Source organism: Manis pentadactyla, chromosome 9, assembly GCF_030020395.1.
Source record: "Manis pentadactyla isolate mManPen7 chromosome 9, mManPen7.hap1, whole genome shotgun sequence".
Taxonomy (NCBI): Eukaryota; Metazoa; Chordata; class Mammalia; order Pholidota; family Manidae; genus Manis; species Manis pentadactyla.
The window spans coordinates 28,974,841-28,999,606 of record NC_080027.1 but is presented as its reverse complement, the minus strand read 5'-3'; the positions used below and the strand labels follow the sequence as shown (position 1 = coordinate 28,999,606).

The 24,766-nt window shown below is 46.9% G+C and overlaps 2 protein-coding genes across 2 annotated transcripts in view; one reads left to right on the top strand and one right to left on the bottom strand.

The window, feature by feature from the left end:
• Positions 1-3,878: 3,878 nt before the first annotated feature.
• Positions 3,879-12,889, bottom strand: FZD4 (frizzled class receptor 4). The gene is made up of 2 exons (XM_036906973.2): positions 12,290-12,889; positions 3,879-10,212 (listed from the first exon to the last, which is right to left on the bottom strand). Exons 1-2 carry the CDS (start codon positions 12,572-12,574, stop codon positions 8,884-8,886), a joined length of 1,614 nt encoding a protein of 537 aa, XP_036762868.2. The 5' UTR covers positions 12,575-12,889; the 3' UTR covers positions 3,879-8,883.
• The window catches only part of LOC130685025 (neuronal PAS domain-containing protein 3-like), a 48,460-nt gene continuing 36,266 nt past the window's right edge, over positions 12,573-24,766 (top strand). Inside the window, exons 1-4 of the mRNA XM_057508191.1 lie at positions 12,573-13,169; positions 13,613-13,699; positions 13,854-13,996; positions 15,463-15,664. Coding sequence (XP_057364174.1) covers positions 12,573-13,169; positions 13,613-13,699; positions 13,854-13,996; positions 15,463-15,631 — 996 coding nt within the window. The 3' untranslated portion in view covers positions 15,632-15,664. The remainder of the gene's footprint in view (positions 13,170-13,612; positions 13,700-13,853; positions 13,997-15,462; positions 15,665-24,766) is intronic.

The window sequence follows — 24,766 nt, the reverse complement described above, 5'->3', positions numbered from 1 at the left end:
GAGCAGACCAAGTCTTAAAAGAATCTTGGTCCCTGGGATCCCCCCCTTCCTGTTTCCTTCCCCTAGCCCTCCCTCCACATTTACCAATTGAGGCAGATGTGTCCTTTCAGGGATCAAATGGTGAGATGGCAATAATTTAGAACATGTTTTCCCATTGCCCTCAGAAACTGTTCTATCCAAGGCAAACCAACAAGGCCCCGGGACTTAGGATAGGAGGAAATTACATGGTAAATGTGAGAGGAATAGCAGCCCTGATTCTTGAGGGGGTAGAGATAGAGGGGTGAAGGGGGGTTAAGTGGACCATGTGGTTTGCTGCCATGAACTTCTGGAGGCAGAGGTTGTGTCTTATTTATCCTGGTGTCCCCTGCAGTGCCCTCCCAGGACAGTGGCTGGCACGTGATGGACCCTCACTCAGCTATTCAACAAATATTTACTAAGCGGTAGAGGGTTTGTTTGTCCAGGTTTGGAGTTTTAAGCTTGTCAATAACAGCTGAATTCTTTCTCTGTTTTGTCATCTGCACTTTCGGACTCTGAGTCCGACCTTGTCTTTCGAAGCTTTTTACAATCGCTCCCTCTCCCCCTTCCCCAGCTCACTCCAGGATTCTACATAAGGTAGGTGCTCAGCAAATATTTGCTGGGGAGGTGGAGGAGAGAGAGGAAAGAGACAGCTTAACAATAAGCAACACAGGGGGTACGTGGTCATTCCCAAGCCCATCTTTGAAACTGGAGAATCTTCTGAGTCTATTACCGGGGCATTTTTCCAGAACTTCTTGCCTATGTGATGACCTGTTACCTTTGGTTTCTTTCCTGTGCCGGCCACATTTGTCACCAAAGCTCCTCAGTTTCCCCACCTGATAAGAGAGAACCCGCCTTACTTCTTTCCTCCCTCCATCCCATAGATATTCCTGCTGGGCCCTGAGGATACACAGGAGGCATTGTGGGTGCTCGGAGTCCTCAGGGAGCTCAGCCAAGTGGGGAGATGGATACACAGATAGACCACCACAAGCAAGGAAATTAACGTTCCCAGAGTTGAAAGCAGAGGCTTACCCTTAACCTATGATAAGAAGAAAAGGGAGGCAGTCTCTTGTGAGATGACCTGAGACTTCAATCTTGAATGAAGAATAGAACCTAGTGGAAGAAGGAGGGGAGGGGCATTCCAGGCAAGGGGAAACACAGATGAAAAGGCAAAGGAGAGGCAAACACAGAACTAGGACAGGTTTGTCTATGTGACTTATCAATTCCATCGCATTGCTTTATACACTACCCATTCACCTCATATCAAGTGAAATGATGCAGCCCTCAGGCATTTTAGTAAATTTAGATAGGCCATCACCTAATCTCTTCAGGAGAAAGGCATTGATAATGTGGGCTTCCCACAAGATTAAGCATGTTCTTGGGTGAAAGTGGGCTTAAGTACTTTTAGGAAACCATGTGGAAGGCTGATGAAAATCAGGCTGTTGATGTGAAATGTAATCAATTTTATCTTTATTCTCTTTCCTGGTTGTTGGAGAAGTTGGAATCTTTTGCCGTGAGGGGAGATGAATCTATGGGTTCTCTTAGTCTAAGAACAAGCTGGAGGAAGAGGACAGGGTGATTCTAGGAATTTCAGGAGGAGCCAGGCCCACTTTGCAAGTCCACTTCTGGACCAAACCTGTGCATGTCCAACATTTTCAAAACATTTTACGGGATTCTCCCATTCCTAAAATGCAGCACTGGGAAGAAGAACTGAGGCGAGGAGGGCACCCCTCTCGGAGCGTGGTTTATTTCTGTTCACAGAACCTCTGAAGACAGGAAGCCAAGGCTGACCTCTTCAGTCAAGAGTCAGCTCAACTTTAAAATTATGATTGCATGTGAAAGCTAAAATGGGAAAGAGAAAAAATCAGTTCTCAGGACAGAAATGCTAAAAACCCTTGGGCCACATTCCAGTCAAGGTCCTGGCCCTGCATACAGAGCTCCCACTGGGGGGGGGGTGGGCCGGAGAAAAGCCAAGACCAGTCCAAATAGGTTGAATGTCAGGGATAATGCGGTTTATTCTAGAGGTGTTCAGCTTGCAGATAAAGAAGGTACCAGGGTGATTGTACTACATAATCCTTAAACAACAGAAGCTCATGGCCAGGTCTCATTGTTGAGAGAGTTGCCTGCCAAAACATTTACCCATCCCCAGTGAATTATTTATAGTAAAGGAATCAGAGGAATAGAGAATGCTTTAGTTTCCTACAGGCTGCCATAACAAATTATCACACACTGGCTGGCTTAAGACACGGAGATTTATCCTTACACAGTTCGGGAAGCTGGAAGTTCACAATCAAGCTGTCGGCAGGACTGGTTCCTATCTGAGGCTCTGAGGAGTGCACCTGCCATACCTTCCTCCTAGCCTCAGTGGTTGTGGATAATCCTTGGTGTCTCTGGCCTGACCCACAGCGGCATCACTCCAATCTTTGCCTTCACGTGGCTTTCTCCTTGTGGTGTCTGTGTCCAGATTGCCCTCTATATAAGGACACCAGTCATGTGATTAGGGCAGACCCTAGTCTAATATGAGCTCATCTTAGCCGCTAAGACCACAAAACCCTTACTTTCAATTTGTTCATGTTCACAGGTATGGGGGCAGAGTTGGTCAAGACCCCAACATGTCTTTTGGATGGGCACAGTTCAACCCACAGCTGAGCGTGAAACAACAACAGCCCCCTGGGCGAGACAGGGGAAGACCTGGCTATCCAACCCGCTGCCTCCCCAGTGGGTCAACCTGGGCAAGTCCCTTGCCCTAAGTTTCAGTTCTCCTCTAAAGCAGAGCAATGCCTGCCCTGCTTACCTCAGAGATGCCATGAGAATAACATGAAATCATGCACAGAAAAGTATTTTCTAAGGCAGAGTGTTTCTCTAAGTACAAGGGCTTATTATTGAATTAATTCCCTATTTCACTGATTCTCCCTTAACTTTGTAAGTACTTAATGAGTAGGTAATGAAATGAGAAACACAGCCTGTCTTATAGGGAAGAGAATGTAAATTACATGCATCCCTTCATTTACGGTTTGACATAAAAGTACAATAGCCATCTGAAGTGAAGGAGAATAGTATTGGATAGCCTTCTTCCCTAAGCTTTCGTACTCATAATAAAGCAGGGTGGTATTCAGGTAAAACTAATGGGTGGAAAAAAGTCAAGCCAAGAGGGTCCATGGGACACCAGCAGATGACTCCGATGGCAGTGGCTCCCCATCCCTGTGTGTCCGTGTGGTCCATAATATTATTTGCTTCCGTGACAATGTCCCAATGATAGCTTTGAATTTGCCTGATGTCATTTCTGGATATAAGGACACAGACCATCCAACTAATAAAATTAGCTAATGCCGTCATTTTCCTGGTTGACTGATGTGACATGCTCCCATATAAATTGCACAAAACAGATCTATTATGTTTTAGCTAGGGAAAAAAAAAGTTTTTAATGAAAATCTTAAAAAAAAAAGGCTCTTCTCCTCTTTTAAAGAGGCCTGAAGCTCTGGTGGTGAAAGGGAAACTTTGTTCAGGCGACCAGATTAAGTCAAAGGGGTTTGGAAAGTCTATTTAAACATGGCCACACATATAGGAAATGCCAAAAAGAGGTGTCATGGATGACAGCTTGAGAACTACAGTTATGTCCAAGCAGTATGTGACCACTTGAGTGTTACTGATGACCACAGTAGTGATAAATTCTGTTGACCTTGGACCTTGGGGGTTTGCTGACCCAGGAGAAATCCCAGAGGCGAAAGACAGCACCAGCTAGAAAGAAACAAAGGGGCCCTCAGTTCTCCCTGCAAACCGAATTCTCTGTTTCTCACTGCTGGGTATGTGTACTTCCCAAGCGCTATCATACACCTCCAGGAATACGCCACATCACACACCAGTTAATAAACAAAACTTTATTTCCTTTAATACAAAAATTAAATAGCAAAGTTTATTTTTTTTGTACAGTGATAAATTAGAAATTTACAGTACAGACATCAATGCAGACATACGCTTGTACATCTTTAAAAGCAGGGTCCATTTTCTTTGATGTTAGCAATTCGTTCAGGGCATGTGTAGCAGGGGTTTGCCTGGTACCTCTTTGTCAAACACCTGAAAAACCCCCAGGTTGGCCTCCAGGAGGCTGGAGCTGCAGGCTGGCATGGGGATCCACAAAGGGCCACCGAGTGCTCGCTTGGCTGCTGCGCGAGCAGGCTGAGTCACTTTTCATCTTGTCATGGACCACGTGTGATTATTCCACTTTTCCTACAAAGAGCTCGAGAGGCCTTCATCCTCATACCTTCTAAAGTCTCACAACATCTCTGTGAGGTAGGAGAAAATCCAGAACCACCTAGATGCCCCTCTGGGAGAGATGTAGAAAGCAGCCTCTCCCTCCCAAAGCCCACAGCCAAGCCAGGGCCCCAGCCCAGGAACAGGATGTGGACCCAGCCTTCAGGGCCCAGAGCTGCTCTTGTCCTTCTTCCCAGAAACCTTCGGGGGTGACAGTGGTCATGTATTGAATATTGTAGGAGATCAGGGAGCTACAAAAGCTTGGAGGACACAGCTCATACAGGACCTCACACAGGCCCTCTGCAAATTGCCTGGGTGAATACTGGATATTTGCTGGTGCAAAGAAGAAATAGAAAGAAAAGAAGTAAGGTAAATCAGAAACAGAAACAGGCTATGATAGGGCAATGGGGCTTATAAGGGGGAGAGGCCTGTCAGGGTTATCTGGGCTCACTTCCCTCCTGGTACTGTCCAGTGTGCCAGTCCTGCATATATGCATGGCAGAGAGTTCTGCCCAGGCCAGTGAAACAAAATCCATTCTGTAAAGCTCTGGTATCTGACCCCTGGTAGGAGCCACATGCTCTTCTAGGAGTTTCCAAGATCTGTGACCTAGGTCTGGAGGAAAAATGGTTAACTTGGGTCCTTTGCCAGGTACAAGACAAACCCAGACACGGACTCTGAACCCAAATACAATAAAGGAACAAAAAGAAGTGCTAAAGTCCAGTGACTCATTGTAACTGGCTAGAAGAGCAACTCCCTCCAGTCCTTTCCATCACAGAATAAGATTCAGGATGTAGATCAATTCTGGGGGCTCCTTCCCAAGTCTGTGCTCTGTGGCTCTCTTCCCTAACTGCTGTGATGGCCACCTCACCAGAAGCCAAAGATTGCACCATTGTGGTGAAATCCCCTTAAATTGAGTCTGCCCTTCAGGGCTGAGGCTGACTGTCAAGCTCCTCTTTGCGTCCTCAGGTTCTAGCTTGCTTCCCAACAGGGTAAGCACTAAATTCAGTGACAGGAAGCTGAGGAGGGCCAGAGAAGATAGAGCTGGGGGTGCTGGAATAGTCACAACTCAAAACCTAGAAGTTTCCTGGATTCTAGGTTAGGTGGGTGCAGGTGAGAGAGTGACCTGGGAAAGGAGAGTCAGAGAGCATCTCAGGGAAATAAAAAGTGTCACCTCTTCTCCAATTTCAGGTCCCTGAGAAGCAGTCTCAGAGATCAGGAAATAGGTCTCCATAAAAGAAAAAAGGATATGAATCAACCGAGTAGCTCAACCAGTGGTTCTGACCAGTTTCACCCTACTCCATGTCCCTCTGCTGTGAGGTGTGACCTTTATGAAGGAGGAGAAAGGTGTTTGCTGAGGAGGAGACCAGACAGAAGTGCCCTTGGGCCCTATTAATAAAATCTCTGGAGGTCACGGGATTTTATAGGAAGCTACCATCCTACCTACTTATTCTAGATTTCAGAGAAAGAAAAACAACCTAACCTCAAGAGGTTATCTTCAAATTCACCTGTACAAGTCACATGGAACACCCAAGCCCTGAACTGCCTGCCTGCAAAGCCATGTTAGATGTGCGCACTCATGTGGGAGGAGCCCCTATAGCCAGTTTTCATAGTCTTCTTACTCCATGGAGAAAGCCATGAAACAGCGCTGATGCTTTCTGTCAAAACCCCAGTAATTGATTTTCAGGGAACCCTGGGAAGATGTGTTAAAGGTAGAAAGACCCAACAAGAGATTTTGGGATGGAGACAGTGAAACAGATGGTGATTCAGAGGCCCCTGCTTCTTCCCAAAACCAACAGCAAAGTTCAATAGACCCAAGAGCATCCCTGGTCTAGGTCAATCAGACCAGAGCTTACCCTCTGTGACATCCCCGAGGCACCTAACACAGGGCCTTACACACAGTTGGTACTCAATAAATGTGTTGATAATTGACTTTTTAAAAACAAAACAAAACAAGCACATACTTAAGAAGTAGTGGAGTCACTTCAAGGTAATTGGTAACTGACTCTTCAGCCACAAAGCCCCTTTCCTGAAACCATAAACAGTCTCCATTGTCTGGAATGTGAAAGGAAAGGACTATACCCCTGTGACATCGCTAAGGTTACTAATCCAGTCTGCAAGACAGCCACTTCAGATGGAGGATATTTTCCCCTAGGAAGGCAAGAGATTGCTGGGAGACATGTTAAAACCCAGGGAGGCTAGCTCCCGAACTTGGCCTTCCAGGTTCACCCAACTACTTTTATGATTGTTACTATTTCATCATTCACAAGTATTGAGCAGCTGCTGTGGGCCTGGCCCTCTCCTAGGTGCTGCCTTGGTCACACCGGCACTGAAACATTAAAAAGGAAATTGCACCACAAACCCCTCCACTCGGCCGCACGGTCCTTCTTCCCCTTCCTGGGCCAGAGTCCCTGCACAACTCCCAAGACACTAGAGTGGAGCGTGAGTAAGGGCAGGCTCTGCCCCTGGGTGCATGCTCCAGGCCCAGGACAGCTATGGGAACTGTCAGCAAGCAGCGCAGGGAGTTCACATTTTACATCTCAGAGGCGACATAGCCTCAGATGGACTTCAACTGATCCTTCTGGGCATCATTTCTCATGCTCCCAGAGCCCTGACCCTGAGCCCAGCTAAGATGCTCAGGCTTGGCACACACAGGGGCCACCTTGCCCACTTAGCATCTGTCCCCAAGGCCCCAAGACTTTCCCTTCCAAAACACATAGCACACCTAACATGCATGTGCAGCTCCAACAGCTCAAGGACCAGGAGAAAACAGAGGAACAGGGAAGGAAAATGTCACATCATCAGTATAAAGCTCAAACAAACAAAAAAAGACATGCTTATTCCCAGAATTTGACTATGTCTTTGGAATTCTGAGTCCCTGGAAATGTCACAAAGAAATGTGATGAAAGAGGTTTCCTACCTGTTTTTAAAAGGGTGGGGGCAGAGCATGAATAAATAAATGGTTGTCACAAAGTAGTTGCTGAAGCAAAGACAGATACGGGTTACGAGGCGAGTCCTGCAACAATTTGTCCCAGAGATCTGGTGGTTAGAAGGCCTAAGGCGGGTTAAGAGAAAGGCCAGTTACAGTTTTTAAAGGACTGCAACTCTTGAGAGGCTACTAGGGGGCACCCCCTTGTGAGGAACATGAAGCATAAATTTTAAAAGCTCTGGATACCTCCGCAAAAGGCAATTAAGACCTGTGTTGTTAGAGTGTGCAGTTCATTTCATATGTCTATACTTTATTCCCTACTAGCCAATCAAGCTCCTGGCTGGCATTCTGGAGATTCATTAAGCACCATATAAATACTCTAGGCCACACTGCCTCCAATGAAATCTTGTAAGAAGCCTTTACCAATTACTAGGAAACAATTATGGACCAAGCAGTTGGGATTAGCTGTCCTTAGCTTCCGCGATGAAACTGAAAAAGTCACCATTGTGGTAAGTAGACCAGACTCTGATAACATTCTTATGCTAAATGCAAAAAAAGGCACTATCATTCTAAGAATGCAAGATGACCAAAGTTTTAGTCAGTTGAGTATACTACTATGTCATGGCCCAAGAATGTGCTTTTAATTGTAATTGACACACACAAATTACATAGTTAATCTGCGTGAGTGCAAAGTTGCCAAGAAACTCAACATTTTAGCTCTTTCAGACTGGCGTCTGCAGAGATGCAATCACATTAAGTAAAATATATTAAGTCCCCATTGCTCAATGCAATAGGTCTCTGGGGTCGGTAAAGTAAGTAGACTTGGTAAATCTCATTTTCCTCTGAATTAAGTGATTGTCAGAAAGTGAATCACCCTTCCTTCCCCCCTTAATTAGGCAGGCTGCAGTGCGAAAATTCCTATAAAAATACCTATTTTGAATCATTAATGTACAATGAAGAAAACAGCAGCAGCCTAGAAGGGTGATGTTGAAATTTGAGAGGAAGCGAGAAGAAAAATCCACTGGATACCTTACATGTGTTTGTACAGTACTTCTGTTTGTTCAAACAATTCTGTTTTATGATCAAGGCACTGAAAGATTCTGACACCACCTCTTGGGAGAGCAATCCGCAAAGTTCTAAACAGCAGACAGTGCACCACGGAAAATGTTTATGTTAGATCAGCCAAACTATAAAACTCTTGTTACGCTTCTCTGAACCCAGCATTTCCAGTGTTTATAGATTGCTTTGCTATCTGAAAGACCAGTCAGTATTTAAAATTTTTAAAGTGTTAAAAAAAAGTGAATCTTTCTCCTTGTGAGTTACCTACTCACAGCTCAAATCCCACCTGCAGAGAAAAGCAGCCACCACCTTGGACCACCTGGAATCTAGGCGGGACCTCCACGCTCCAAGCTGCGACCTGCTAAAGTGATCAATGTTTTGATTTTTCACAGCTTTGAAAGCCTCTTACTGGCTTTTCCATTTTGGATCAGTCCAAAGTCTGCAGCAAAATCATTAGTTTTATGATGCTGAGCATAGGGTGGGGGAGTGGAGGTGGGTTATGGGGGTCCCTTAAGTGTTGCTAGTTTGTTCAAACTGAGACTCTCTGCACGAAACTTTTAGTAGCTTTTGCACCGAAAATGCTGGCATTCCCCCCTTCAAAATTTGGGAATCGTGGAGGCCCCTGGCTAGCCTTATACCACAGTTTCATTGCCTTTGCTGGGCTTCATCCAACCATTCCCTCTCTTTTCTCTCTTCACCTTCCCCGAGTTCACCAATCTGTTGGAACACTTCTGCCACGTGTGAAGAGTTTTGGCAGACCAAATCCACATGCCTGAAGTGATGCCCACCAGCAGAGACATAAAAATTTTCAACATCTCAACCGCCATGTTGGAGTCATCTGCAGAATACTGGAAGAGCGCCCAGTTAGAGATTTCATAGAAATAACAGGCAATCACACAGGTTGCAGGAACTGTGTACAGGACTGAGAAGACCCCAATCTTGACCATCAGCCTTTCCAGTTTATCTGTCTTTGTCCCATCCTTTTGAAGATTGGACCGAATTTTGAACAAGGCCACCAAACCCGCAGCAATGAACAGAGTTCCAATCACCAAGTAAGTGAAGAGCGGAGCTACCACGAAGCCAGTGAGGGCATCCAGGTTCTGGTTGCCGACGTAGCACAGGCCGGTCAGCTCATCTGCATCCACCAGTCTCATAATCAAGATGACAATGGTTTTCACTGCGGGGATGGCCCAGGCTGCAATGTGGAAATAAGAGCTGTGCATTTCAATGGCTTCATGACCCCACTTGAGTCCCGCTGCCAAAAACCACGTGAGTGTCAGAATGACCCACCAGATGGAACTGGCCATTCCAAAAAAGTACATCAGCAAGAAAATGATTGCACATCCTGTGTTCTTAAGTCCTTCTTGGATGAGAACAGGTTCTGCTGCCTCTTCAAAATCGCAGGATATCCTTTCCCGGCCTACAGTCAGCCTGACAATATAAGCAATGCTATAAATATTATAGCACATACTGAGGAATATGATGGGGCGCTCAGGGTAGGAAAACCTGGAAGAATCAATCAGGAAGGTCAGCACGGTGAAGGCGGTGGAGATAAAGCACAAGCTGGCCCACACGGCCATCCAGATGTCGGTGAACTCCTTGGCCGAGCGGCTGTGAAGGCCAGCATCGTAGCCACACTTGAGCACGCAGTTCAGGCTCCTCTTCACCCAGATGTACTGATCGGAGTTGGTTCCCACAGCATGGCACTCCTCCCCAGGCTGCATGGGGGTTTTGTGAGGTAATGGCATCTCCTCATCACCAGGCCCTTCCATGCACATGTGGTTGTGGTCATTCTGTGGTGGGAATTTGCTGCAGTTCAGGCTCTCTGGCCAGGCAAATCCAAATTCCTTCAGGACAGGTTCACAGCGTCTCTTGACTGAAAGACACATGCCACCACACGGGCCGATGGGGATGTTGATCTTCTCCGTGCACATTGGCACATAAACCGAACAAAGGAAGAACTGGAAAAGTAATGAAATGAACAAAGAAAACTATGACTTGGAAGTTTGGCCAAAGCTTTGCACAAAGCTGAGTCGAATGCTTCCAGGCTAAGTACGTTATCTACTTTTAAACCAGCCTATAGGGAGTCAGCTGTTTACTCTGACCTCAGACGACGGTGCTTGATAATCCATCACTTACACACTTTTTTTTCTTTTGGTTTTACTAATCCTTTCCAGGAGAATATAAATAAATAGACATATAAAAAGGACCTGAAGAATTACATAATCTCTTTTTATACAACACTTAAGGAAATAAACCTTAAAACACTGACTTGGAGACCCCCTCCCCCTTTCAGCTACTCTTTTGAAAGAGCTGAACAGACTACTCAGATGACTCAGTCATTTTGGTGATGGGGTGATTTATTTTAATCTCCATAAAAATAAATGTAAAAAAAAATAGGTAGGTCCATCTTTTCTCCTGTTCATATTCTTCCTTTTCTCTACTTCATCCCCTAAAATTATTTTTTAATCAGTCCCATATTGAAACAGAAAACGTCCTAATTGAGACACTGTTAGACCCGAGGATGGGATGTGGATTGAGGTCTCTGGTCTCCAGGGGTTTGGTTAGTCAGGTTTCCTAATAATGAGGCACAATAGGAAAATATAAATGTTAAGTCCTTGAAACTGCAATACCAGCAGGGGAGAGTCCAGTTGCTGTCCTCAATTCCTCCAGCATTGATAAACAGTCTGCTTGGCTCCTTACAGATGTTGTCTATGAAGTCTAGAGTTACAAGTAACTATTTTCCAGCATGTAAAGGGATCCAGTCCTGCCCTTCAAAACAGCTTGGCTGCTTCCCCAGGATACATGTAATTAAAAATATATATCCCTGCAAAAGCTGTTTCTCCAACAAAATTGCCACTGATGTCAGGATATGTGTTTCCAAACTGAGAGCTAAAGGATCATTTCTTAAGCTTTTATAACCTAGTTCTAAAGTTCTGAAATTTCCAAAGGGACATTTCACCAGCAACAGGTCTAATCCCAACCATCTTTCTGAAACCACAATCCAACTTTTTAAATGACCTATGTAAAAACATGCTCTTACTAGGGAAGCTGCTTGCCTGTTTCTTATCTCTCAAAAGTTAACAACCAGAACTATGGATTTCTGGAGACTTTAGCTTGGATGACTCTATTTCCTCCCAACTTCTCTTTTCTACATTTCTAACAATCACTCAAAGCCTCACCAACATAAAAACACAACCAGTGCTAACACTTTTTAAAATTTCCTTTCAGCTCCTTTTTTCCCCAATCATGGGCTTGTTGTTTGTGTAAGATTATAATCACCCTGCATATGCAAATTATTGTTATTGTTGTAGGACGAACATTTTCCATATCATTACAGAAGCTTTAAAATTTTTAGTAATTGAAAAAGAAAAAAAAAGAAAAAATTATCTTCCAATATACAAAGTTCCTTCCTGGAGCTTGATCATACCATTACCTTTTTTTCTCTCCATGCAAGCACTAAACTTAACCCTCAACCCTGAGGATAAGAACGAACTCAGGCCAACCCCACCATTCCTTCCTGTGACCTCTAAAATCAAGCGGGAAGACGGGAGGAGGGGCCATTCCGCAGAAAACGGGGCAATGGCAATTCATTTACTAACCCATCCAAAAATATGGGGGAGAAAGGAGGTCGGTGAGGGAGGAGAAGGTCCCGTTTCCTTATCTCTCCTTCCAAGTCTTAGCTGCAGCTGGCTGCCCTGCCGGGGACTCGCCCACCGAGCTCCGGCGGCCAGAATCCTTGGCAAAGATAACCCTCAGCGCCACTGGGGTTAGGGGCTTGGCCAGACACGGGTGGGCAAGGGAGAAAAACGGAAGGGCGGGGTGTAAGAGTGGGTTCTTTCGCAGGCCAGATGACTTACACAACGTTTTGGCTTCCAGTTCCCGAGAAGGGACAGAAAAGTGGGGGTGGGGATAGAAATCACTTCTCCAGGATGGTTATACCCCTCTGCCTAGGAAGGGGGCAGGGGGACCGACTTGGAGTTAGTTTGGGGAGTTCCTGCTCAAGGGGTCCCGCCAGGGTTGGGTGGGGGCGCCCACCTGCAGCTGGCTGGAGCAGCCGTACTGGATGAGCGGCGTGAAAGTTGTCAGCTGCAGCTCGGCGTCCGTCTGCAGCTCGTGCCCCACAAGGTTGGGCATCTTGGTCACGTTGTAGCCCAGGTTCTGGCACATGGAGATGCGGATGGGGTCGCAGCGCCTCTCCTCCTCGTCCCCGAAGCCCCGCACCGGCCCCAGGAGCAGTAGCGATAGCAACAGCGGCCGCAGGCTGAGACCTGCGCCCCTGGGCGCCCCCAGGACGCCCGGCCCTGCGCCCCACCAGGCCATGGCCAAAGCCAGGGGCAGCAGCGGCGGCTGCTCCAGCAGACACCCCCAGTTTGTACAGGGGCGCCGGCTGCCCGCGCTGCTCCGGCTCCGGGAAAGGGAGCGTGATAAGGCGCCAAGGGCGAAGAGGGGGCAGCGGCCAGCAACCGGCAGCTGCGCGCGGCTGTGTGGGTATTATACGCCCCCGGCCGAGAACGCAGAACAGATTGTGAGGGTCATTGCTGCAGGCAGCGAATCCCCTATCCGGCGCCGGCCGCGTTCGCTCGGCGTCTCCCCGAAGCCCGCCAGCACCCAGCGCCGCGCCACTCTCGCCGCCCCAGCCCTGCACGGCACTGGAGGTTCGCTGGGCGGTGGAGGGGCAGGACGGACAGCGCGCCTGCCCAATGACCGTGCGCCGTGGGCAGCGGGGGCGGAGCCGGCCCGCCGCCCAAGGGTCAGCCCCCGCCCGCCTGCCCCTCCCGCAGCCCTCCTCCCTCCCGGGGCGCCCCGCCCCACTTCCCGGCTCTCACTTTCCTCCCACCCAGCTCGCGGAGCTGGGGGCCAGGCGGGGATGGGGCTGAGTCGCTCCGGCGGGGCCAACCTGCCCCTCCTCTCCCAGGTGAGAAGTGCTCCTACTTCCCTTCCTCTTCCAGCTGTCACCTCAGCCCGTGGCCACCTCCCCGTCAGGCAGGGAAACGCACACAAAGAACACGGGACTTGGATTTACAAAATTTGTGGCTTTTAATCCCGGCTGTGTGATTTTGAGCAAATTGCACAACCTCTCGGTGTCGCTTTCCTCATGCGTAAAGGGACTTGGGAGGATTAGAGATAGTACGTAAAACGCTTAGCACGGTGCCTGGTACAGCGCGAGATCGCAGCTATTTTCACTCCTAACTTGCTGGGGTTGGAGCCCGGCCCCCTCTCCCCGCCCCCAGGCTCGGCCCGACCTGCGCCCCGGAGCTGCCGGTCTCCAGCCGCGAGTGGGGGAAGCGCCCCGGAGCAGCCGACCAGCCGACGGTCTCGCGCTCCGATTTCCTCACCGTATGAAATGAAATTCCACAGGGGGATTCGAAAGGAAATGAGACCGGGACGCTCCGTGCTTCTCGGCCCGCCGCCCTTCCTGTCTCGGGGACACGGTTTCTAAATAAGGTTGGGAGGGTGAGAGGGCGGTAGGGGAGAGGCTTGACCTGTGCACGCGGGGCGGAGAAGGCGCACAACCACCCGGGCCCTCCTCCCCCAGCTACCCGGGCATCCCTCCCTTGCGGACGGCATCTCTTTCCTAAGTTATTTTGCTTCTGCACAGGGTCCTGAGCATCTGAGTATCCTGCAACCCGTGTTTCGATCCAACTTTTCCCTCTCATTCCCAGCCCTCCCACCACCCGTCGAGTGGAGCTTTGCGCTAGTCCACCCTCGGGCTTTCCAGTCGGGCGGTGAAACCCTCAGCAGGTGGATGCCTAAACCATTCAGTTGTTGTTTGACTATGCCAAGCTACTGTGCCTCTCTGAGCCTCACGTTGGCCATCTGTAAAGTAAGGAAGTTCACGTCTACCCCACACAGTTGTTCTAAGAGTTAAATGAGATACCGCCTGAAAATCATTTAGCACAGGTAAGTTTACTATTGTGGGATAGTCCTGCTTTCCAGTCTGGTGCCCAGATCATATCCCACAGCCTCTGGGTAAATAATTTTCTCTTCCTGAGATCTTGTGTCCAACACTTGCCACTGTTTTCCCGGGGCTTGGTGACAGAGACCAAGCTTTTACCCATTTCAGCCAAGTCCGTCATATGGCAGAGGCTGGATACAAAATTGGAAGGATGTCTGAACCACTCATGTGGTGTTCATATTTGGTCTTACATTTTTAGTTTTCTTATGCTGGCAACTAGCATTGGCCAAGGGCAAGAATGAGATCAACTTTTTGGGTATTTGGCTCTGTACCTAGAACTGTGATGGACACATAGAAGCTTCATTGTCTCCAGGCATTATCATAACCTCCTAGGGAAAGGAGGCCCCACTAGCCCTTAACGACATGAAAAAACTGAGGCTAGCTACCAAGGTATAGTTAGAAAATGAAAGAGCAACCAAAGGAGGCCTTTTAAAGATGGAGGAAAGGCAGGGCAAGGTTATTTCTCCAGAAAAGTTCCCAGCTAGTAATCTACATACTCAGCAGTTGAAATGGATCTTCTGCATGGCTGTGCTGAGTAATGCATACGGCCATTGGCCTGTAGAGATGATTATTGATTAGATGAAAGAATCAAGTGAGTAGATGATCCCCACCCTCTAGGAATTCACAGGAGGAAGTAAAGCATGAACAGACGACTATAACTCAATGTGCTAAGTGCACAGAGAGAGAGTTGTGGGCAGACTGAATGTAGAGGTAGCTGAGTCGGAAGGGCTGCTCAAAGGGGTTGACCTGCAGGGTTCTGGCTTTCCCAGCAAAATGAGAGTGTACAATTGGCATTTCTCCTAGGGCACGTGCAGGGAGGGGAGGGGGCTTGTTTTGTGCTAAAGATGTGTGTACATGGCTTATTAAACAATGAACTCCATGGGTCAGGAAGCAGGAGCTGTCCCTTGCAAAAGACCTGGCACACTGAGGGAGCACCACTGGTGTGGGGTGAAGGGGTGCCGTAATCAAATCAATAACAACTCATATAAAGCCCTTACTCTGCCAAATATTATAACATATTTTACATGCATCCTCTGTTTCACACAACCGCTTGAGAAAATTTATGTGAGAAAACTTGGAGAGTTTAAGCAGTTTGCCCCAAGTCACACAGTAAGTGATAGAGAAGGACTCAGACACATGTCTGCCTAGCCCAAAAGTCTGTGCCTGGTCCTGCTGTCACAGAGGAACCTACTTGTCATTCAGCCCAATCCGCGGGTAAAGATGACCTGTGATCTGGACCTCTTCTTCCTAGGCCTGGCACCTCTGCCTCAGCTTGCCGGAAGCAACTGCCTCCTAGAACGCTTCAAGAAGCCCCTTCTCTGTCAGAAGCTTTAACTGTCAACAGCTTTTCTTTCCCAGCATGGAACTCATCACAGGTATTTTCCAAAAAAGAAAGCCAGGGGAATCGCATTTCAGTCTGAATGTGGAAAGGAGACAAAGACCACGACTTAGAGGTAAGTCTGAATGGCCTGGAGCCCCTTGGCCTCCCCTGACAGAGTGGTTCACACGGTCGCCAATCTGCTCCTGGTGACAGGCAAGGCATGTTTTTGTTGCAGAAAACAGTTCCCCGAGGGAGTTCCGAACAGAGGACTACCCACCCTGTGACATGCAGAGTATGAAGGAGGAGAGTAGAAGATAGGGACTTGTGAATAGGACCTTCCAGTAACCTAAGGGGCAGGCCATGGGCCTTCAGTGGCTCTGGCCTGAGTGCCTGGGTGGCTTCCTCCATCCACTCTCAGTAGTAAAGATGCAGCCACTTTGGAGCTGCAACAAATATGACTTCAGGGGACTTTGGGGCAGCTGAAGGGCTCTCTGTTTGCATCTCATGAGAGGTTGGGTTCTAATTAACTCCTGTGATGTGTTAATTTTTCAACCTGATGTTTTTCTGCTCTAATAGATTCTTGTACTGGTTCCTAAATTAAAGGCTGCATTTGAAGACTAGTGTTTAGGTTGAAATCCACCACCTAAGGGGGTGGGGGGCCATAAACATCCTCCGCTCCTAAGGAAAACCTCTCATTTGCAGTTCTTTGCTAACCCAATTAAGTGCTGAAGTAGTCACCCCAGAGCCTGCTTTTTATTTCCTGCAAAAGAATCCAACTAATCCATATTCAGTAGCTTCCAAGAAAAGTCTTATTACAACCACTCATGAAGAAAGCAGCTTCTTTGAATCTGGACAGAACATTTAGATCTCACAAAGCGTTTCTTGATAGAAAATGCAAGAAAGTGGTTCATTATCATCCTGCTCGGTTTTTGAGGGGAAAATTCACTGGGGCTAACACCTCATACAGATTAGGAATTTATTGTGGAAAACAAAAGCATCGGGAGAAGTCATGCCACACCCAATCCATTTATAGATGGTCTAGGTGCTGCATCTTCCCCTGCACCCAAACTAGTTATACAACAAAAATGTGTGCACGAAATAAAGCAGAAAGGAACAGTGATCTTGCTCAAAGTTGAGGAACCAAAGGCCCCAAGAGGTTCAGTACCAGCTCTGAAGTGGCAGAACCACACCCCCATCTTATCCATTGCACCACGAGCCAGGAGAGAAGAATCAAGTCACACTGAACTCTTGCATGTCAAGGAATCAAAGCCTTGCTGTTCCTCCTACCAGGCATAGGATGTATGTAGGACATTCTTATTTGTTGGTAATGATGGTTTAACATATAGATGGGCAAACAAGAGCCTTTGCAGGAGACAGAAAATAATGTATGCACACTTTGTATCTCCACAACCTCATTTCATTTCAGCATTTATCAGTCAAGCCATATTTAGTGAATGCAAATTTAGCTAAACAAATGTTGAGTGGTGGCATAGTGGACATGTCACTGAGCTGGGTTCTGGATGGTATGCAGGCATGTAAATCATGCTCTGCACCTTCAAGGAGCTTACACTCAAACTGGAGGAGATTAAGATATGAGACCAAGAGTGAAACAAGCTCATTTATAGTGACGTGCTTTTTCTTGAGCTCCCTTACTGCACTCTCTGAGTAGTAAAGATGCAGCCACTTTGGAGCTGCAACAAACAATAAGAAATTGCCAATAATTTATTTGTGTGTGTGTGTGTGTGTTTGTGGTTTCCTTCACAACTCCTTGAGGTTGGAGGCTGTACCTTTTTCACCTTTGTGCTCCTGAACAGTAAGGAAGAGCACTACCTGACCCACAGAAAGCATTCAGTAGATAACTGTTGAATAAATAAGTGAATGATTCCAATTATAAATGCTCTGATTCTTCAGGAAAAGAGACCCTTCATTATGTGCTGGGTAGAAGTGACCACTAAAATACAACCTAACTGGTTCCAGAATGATGGTTGAGTCTATTCTTTAAGCCACTGCTGTGAGAGAGCTTTCAGCTTTCTTTTGAATTCGGATGTTTTGCCAATCATTTATCTTCCTTCTCTATTTTACTGTGCCGATTCCTAATATTTTAAGGTAGAATAATGTCTTGGCTAAAGTTGTTTGATTTAGGAACTTGTTTCTCTACTGCATGAATCTCCCCAACACACTTACTTATCACTGTTTATTGGCTAGTTGACCACTCATCTCACTATTGTCAGTTGAAGCAATTAGGAATGGCACAAGATAGGTGGTAAACAGAGGTCTCCAGCCAAGGAGTTATGTCAGGGAATCACCTGTAAGTAGTAAGTTTGTAGAAAAATTGAAATCTGAGCTTAGCTATGAGGGTTATATGAGGTATGCGGGTTTCCAAGGGACCTGGGGAAGCAAGGAAAGGAAGGGCCTGTAATAATATTCTCATAGGCAGAACTCTCATCAGTTGATACAGGTAAGAAATGAATAGGAATAAAAGTGATGCTAAGTAATGACCAAAGGGTGAACTGGATACCCACTGTGGAAGGCATGAACTAAACTAGATGAAGTTCCTGGTGATGGTTTTAAAACAGCCTCAAATTTTTCAACATTCTTCTCATTGACCAGCAGAGTTTATGTTCCCTTCTCTTAAATCTGGGAGGGCTTGTGACTTCTTCAACCAATAGAGTATGGTGTAAGTGTCCCTAGGTGACTTCCAAAGCTCTGTCACAAAAGGCCATGCAGTTTCTACCTTATTTGCTGGGAAGTTCGCCCTGGAGCTCTGAGCAGCCTTAGAAGTAGCCCAACTACCTGAAGACTGCCATGCAAATGAGGATACGTGTAGGCATTCCTGCTGATAGTCCCAGATGAGCCTGCCCTTCAGCCATTGCAGGCCAAGTCTGCAATGAGGATTCTGTGGCCCCAGCTGTTCCTACCCCTAGCTGTTTGAGTGATCCTAGTCCAGACATTGTGGGACAAAGAAGAACTGTCCTTGCCATGCCTTTTCTAAGTTCCTGACACACAAAATCCATGATGGTTACTGTTTTATGCCTATCTTATTAGCCCATTTGGACTGCCACAAAAAAACACCACAGGCTGGGGCAGCTTATAAACTGAAATCCAGTTACAAACAGTAATTTATAAGCAGATAATTTTTAACCGGTCTGCATGCTGATTAAGTCCAAGATCAAAGCACCAGCAGATTCAGTGTCTGGTGGGGACCCATTTCCTGGTTCTCAGATGACTGTCTTTTTGTTGTGTCCTCCCATGACAGAAGGGATGAGGGAACACATCCCTTTTTTAGAAGGGCATTAATCCCATTCATGAGGGCTCTGCTCTTATCACCTAATTGCATCCCAAAACCTCCCTGGCCAAATACCAACACCCCGAGGATTAGGGTTTCAACACATGAATTTGGGGAGCTGGGGGGGGACAAACATTCAGTGTATTGCAGTGCTTATAGGTGTAGGTTGGTCTGTTACTCAGGACATGGAACCAGGACAGAATTAAGTAACAAGATAGCAAAGGGGATTGTGACTCAGCTAAAAAAAGAATGAGTATCACCCAAAGATGGACAAAGGGACTTTAGATCCTCTCTTGGGGAGAAAGGTAGCATGATTTTGCTATTGTCTTTACTTGGAAGTTAAATATGGTTAAAAGAAGTGTTTATGAATGCCAGATAGACAAGGAGGGGACTCTGTCAGGTTAGCTACAGTGGAGCTGCTAGTGGAAGTGCAGCAGCATTTTAGGCTATGTAAGTCAGTGCTTGGTGCCAGGCACAGTGGCAGCTCACGCATGCTGTCTAATCCGCTGGCTCACCTGTTGGCATGGGGCAGCACTGGACGTGCGCGGTCTGCTCCTTCAGCTTCTCTGAGTCCTGGTCTGGGGTAGGGGTAGCTCCATGGCTAAGGGCTCTAGCCTCTGCAGGTAATCTGCATCATCAGGATTAGAGCTGGTTACAGACAGACAGAGGATCTAGCCTGTCTCTGTGGGTTCCAGTTTGCCCTCAACTTTATAAACCTTGAGCCCTGCTTTCTTCTTGACTGGAGGCCTGGCTGATCTAGGGTGACTTTGCGCTCAAAACCAGACACAGAGGCAAGGCCTTGCATAGAGTACCTCTCCAGCTTCCATAGTTTTGTAAGGTCTAATCCTTATTAAAAATGATTTATTCTGCCTTACTCATAATGAATTCTCTAATCAAACTCTAACTGATATATGCCTCCCCCCCCCACCAAAAAAAAGGATTCACAGAATGTTAGCTCTGGCAGCTGCATTCTTATTCATTTGGAGGTTCTTATTCATTTGATCCATTTCTTACTTTATGAATGGGGAAACTGAGGCCCCAGATGTGACTTGCCCAAGCGGCACATAAATAAAAGAGTGGGTGAACTAGTTTGCCAAACTGCTCTGTGGACTTAAGTATTTACCAAATTCCTCTTTGACTTATGGAGTTGCAATTGGCCCACTGCACCAGATTGTATTATCTAGAGCAAGCACTTAATTGAGCCCCTTCTGTTGTACCCTGGGCTAGGTGTTTCACATAGATTACCTCATTTAATCCGCATGTCCTCCAGAATATAGCCTAAATCTGAATTACTGCTGTCCAGATCCACCACCACCAGCTGTCCAGTCCTCATCAGCTCTCCCTTGGACGACTGTCTCCTACCAGGCCTCACTCCACAATTGCTCATGGACAACCTCTTCTCCACACAACACATAACATGTTCCTTTCCTGCTGAAAACTTGTTAGTGGTTTCCCAATGCTGTTGGAAGGAAATGTATCAGGCCTATAGAGTCCTGTACTATCTGGCCACATCTCCACTCACCTTTGGTCATGCTCTCTACTTTACTTACCACACTCCAGCTGCACTGATCTTTCCTTCTATTCCTAAAACATGCATAGCTGGTTCCTGCTGTAGGGTCTTTGCTCTCCCCCATCTTCCCATGGCTGCTCCTTCCTGACAAATGTCATTTCCTCAGAGAGGTCTTGAGCACTCATGTCTCATCCTTCCCTTTGTCACTTGCTTCTTAACCTAGTTTTATTTCCTTCATGGCATTCATCAATGTCTGTCACTGTCTTGGTTATTTAATTGCTTTTGGAAATTTTCTTTCTCTCCTAGCTAGAAAGAAATCTCCGGGAGGACAGGGTCTTTGCTGTTTATTTATTCATTTATCCCTGGTGTCAAGCAGGTGTTCAGTAAATACTTGTTAAATGAACAAACCTGTAGTACCTATTGTTACTCTCCCCATTTTACAGATGAGGCAACAGAGTCCCAAAGAGATTAAGAAACTTGCCTGAGGTCCCACAGTAAATGGCAGGGTTGCTATTGCATCACAGGTCTGCCTGACTCCACAGCCTGTGCTTTCGACCATTATGCATCCTCCTGCAGATGGCTTTATTGCCTACACAATGTCCTCTGGGCACAAAATGGATCATAGGATATTGGAATTGCAAGGAACCTTTGGTAATCAGCTAGTGCCTTGCCTGGCTGTGACAATAAAGTTAATCAGTTAGCAACTATTTATTGAGTCTTAACAGTGTATACTGGTAAGGTCACTGGAATAGCTCCCCCAAACACAGCAGACACTAAGGATCACTCATTTGTTACATCCTGGGAGTTTCCACATGCCTGCATTTTTTATCTGATTTCCTTCAGGAGCCCTCAATTTTTCAGTTTCAAGACTTTGAATTTTTGGCCTTCCTGCCTTACTTTTTCTCCATTAGCTCTTTTTGCCTTGAAGAATCCATACCTAGGGTTTCATTCGTATTCTAAAACAGGAAGGAGTGACACATTTTAAGAAAACAACTTTCAGACACATGCAAGGAAACAGTAGCAGCTGATAGCATCTGTTAGACTATCAGAGACCTAGAAGGAACTTTCCAGATCATCTGCTGCAGAACTCCACTTAACAGATAAATAAGCTGCGATGCAGTGGGTGGAGATGACTTATCCCAGACAAGATTAGAACTAGATATCCTTTACCCTTCCTCCAGGACTCTTTCCACCACATCACAGCCTTCCTTCCACCTCCTTGCTCGGGAAAACTAGGATTGCTTTGGAAACCAGGTTATGGGTAAACAACAGCAGACCCATTCTTGGGTCTGTGACTTCAGACATCAGACCGCTAGATCACAGATTGTTCGGTATAACCAGGCCCTTTCTCTTTCTCAATAATACTGCCACACAGCACCACTAACTAAGGACGACTAGACCTGCCCCATCTGCCTGCCCTTCAGAGTGACTGAAAGGAAAGGAGTGACACACAGCAGCAATTCACCGGAGAATTCCACTTTATTAGGGAAAGGCGCTGGGTTATATAGGAAGGGGCATGGGGTGATTGTGGTGTCACTTCTACGGGGCTGGTGGCTATTGGCTAGGTGCTGGGATTAGGGGGGCGAGGGGTGATTGGGGTTCAGGTGGCGCCGGCGGGAACCGAGGACCCGGAAGAGAAGCAGGAATTTTGCCATCTTATGGGTGGGGGCCCTTCATTCCCCCCTTTCTCCTCTATGGGGTTGTGGACGTTGCTTTCTCTCTGACTGCTTCCTGCTGAACGGGGGCGGAGAAGGGAGTGAGGGCTTGAGGAATGGGAGGAAAGGGTTGATAGGACTCCCCACAGTAAGCACGAGTAGATGAGGACTTCTTCAGGTTGGAAATCAATGAAGGTTCCCTGTAACCATAGGTCGAGGACTTGTTGATTCCAATGGTGCCAAGAGGATATGGGTGCCAGAAGCCAGGCGTCTGCGGCCATTGTTTCCAGGAACAGTTTCCAGTGGAGAGAGGGGTCCGTCTCAGCCTGTGGTGAGGAGGTTACATGAGGGTGAGGGATCTTCTGTGGCTAAAAGCTGGTAGTTCCTGAGTAAAAGCTGGTTGAAAGTTTGATTAGAGATTTTACCAACTTGGGATTTGATAAACTTTACTATACAAGGTAAGAAGAGACAGGCGAGAAGAATGATTATTATAGGGCCTGCAATGGGTCACAGCCAGGTGAGGAAGGGGTTTGTTAGTATTGAAGAGAATGGGTTGGAGGAGTAATACTGTGGGTACCGGGAGTTACCCATGTAGTGAATGATGCAAGACATGTAGGGACATCCCCGTAGGTGTCTGGCCATCGCCTGCAACAGGCTTGTTTTTGGTCATAGCGGAAGCAGAGGTAGGGAGAATAAAGGTAGCTGCTAGTGAACACTTCGGTGGAGGGAGGAAAGTGGAGGTATAAAGGCTCGGAGCAGCCTTTCAGAGGGCAGTCTGATGTGGCAATGAGGGCAGTAATTTTTGTTTGATGCTGTGTGTAAGTCTGTCTGACTTTGAATCGCCATACAAAGGAGGCTGGGGTGGCGGGGAAGACAATAGGAATGAGGAAAAAAGCGAGAGAGAGCGAGGGAGCAGTAAAGGAGGAAAAAGTCATGATTCGGGTATGGATGGCAAAGGGGGTGAATGGGATTTTGGAGGAAAGTGGACAGTAAGGTCAGGAGTCTGGAGGGAGGGAGAGTCTGTAAACTTTTGTAGGTTAAGAGATCCTTTAGGTGATGTGGGGACAGAATGGTAAGGGGCGCCCCGAATGTCAGTTTATGAGCTTCTTTCTGCAAGAGCTGTCCAGCGGCTAATGCCCATAGGCAGGGGGCCCATCCCTGAACTGTGGGGTCTAATTGCTTGGAAAGATAAGCTACTGGGGCAAAGGATGGGCCATAATATTGGCCTAGGACTCCTAGAGCTTGACTGGACCTCTCATGAATGTATAATGAGAAGGGCTTCGACAAATCGGGAAGATGGAGAGCTGGGGCTTCCACAAGGGCTCCACGGAGCTTAATGAAGGAGTGTCGGGGTGAGGAGGATAATGGTTCTTCAGGGGGGCCCTTGCTGAGGTCGTATAGGGGGCTTGCCAACAGGGAGAAGTTAGGGATCCATGCTCTAAAATACCCAGCCATTTGGGGTGGATTAATGATTGTGCATTGAGCATTGACTCCCCTATACAGAATTTTATTGTTGTTAACAACCATTTGATCAATAAATATGAGAGATGCCCTCACAAAAAAAAAAAAAAAAGTATACACTTCCAATGGTAAAATAATAAGTAACCGGGATGTAATGAATATAGTCAAGATATTGTAACAGCTTGGTGTGGTGATAGCTGGTACCTAGAATTGTCATGTATATAAATGTTGAATCACTATGTTGTACACCTGAAACTAATGTAATGTAATACCATGTGTCAACTACCCTTCAATAAAAAAATAATTATCTAAAAAAAATAAAAATAAAATACCCAGCCAAGCCTAGAAAGGAAAGGATTTCTGTCTTGGTTTTGGGAACGGGCAGGTCAGAGGGGAGCTGCTTTCTGTCTAAGGTTATGGACTTTCTTTGTTGAGATAGAAGAAATCCGAGGTAAGTGACAGAAGGGGAAGAGATTTGAGCTTTGACGGGGGATACCCAGTAACCTCTGGAAGCTAGAAGGTTAAGTAGGGAGGCAGTGTCAAGTTGAGACTGTTCCCACGAGGGACTGCAGAGTAGAAGATTGTCTACGTATTGTAATAAGGTGGACTCGGAAGCCTTGTGGCAAAACTGTCCAAGTGAGTTGTTCAGGATGTCTTGTGTATGGGTCCGTCCAGGTGAAGGTGAAAAAATCTTGGGAGGAGGGGTCCAGAGGGATAGAAAAAAAAATGCGTCTTTGAGATCTAGGACTGAGAAGTGGGAGGACAAGGCAGGGATCTGTGATAAAAGGGTGTATGGATTTGGGACTAAGGGATGGATAGGGATGATGGCCATGTTGATGAGGTGAAGGTCTTGGACAAGGCGGAAAGATCTGTTGGTTTTTTTTAACAGCTAATATGGGGGTATTAAATGGGGAGTGAGTGGGTCTGAGGTAATTTTTGTTTAAAAGATCTTGAATGATGGGTTGGAGGCCTATGAGGGCTGAAGTGGTTAGGGGGTATTGGGCCTGACAGATATACTGAGAGGGGTCACGTAATTTGATAGAGGCAGGAGGACATAGAGCCATGGAGGGGCTTGTAATGTCCCAAACTTTGGGATTTACAGGGTGTATGAGGGCGGAACTGGAGCTTTCATTGGGTAGAGGGGGGTCGTCGGCTATGAGGGCCATCAGAAAGGGAGAACTGGGGGCTGTGGGAGTGGATATAGTTATGGAAACATGGAGGAGAGAAAGGATGTCCCATCTTAGTAAGGAGATGGGACACTGGGGCATAACCAGGAAGGAGTGGGAGAAAGGTATGGGATTGTCCTGGATTGTGCATAAAAGG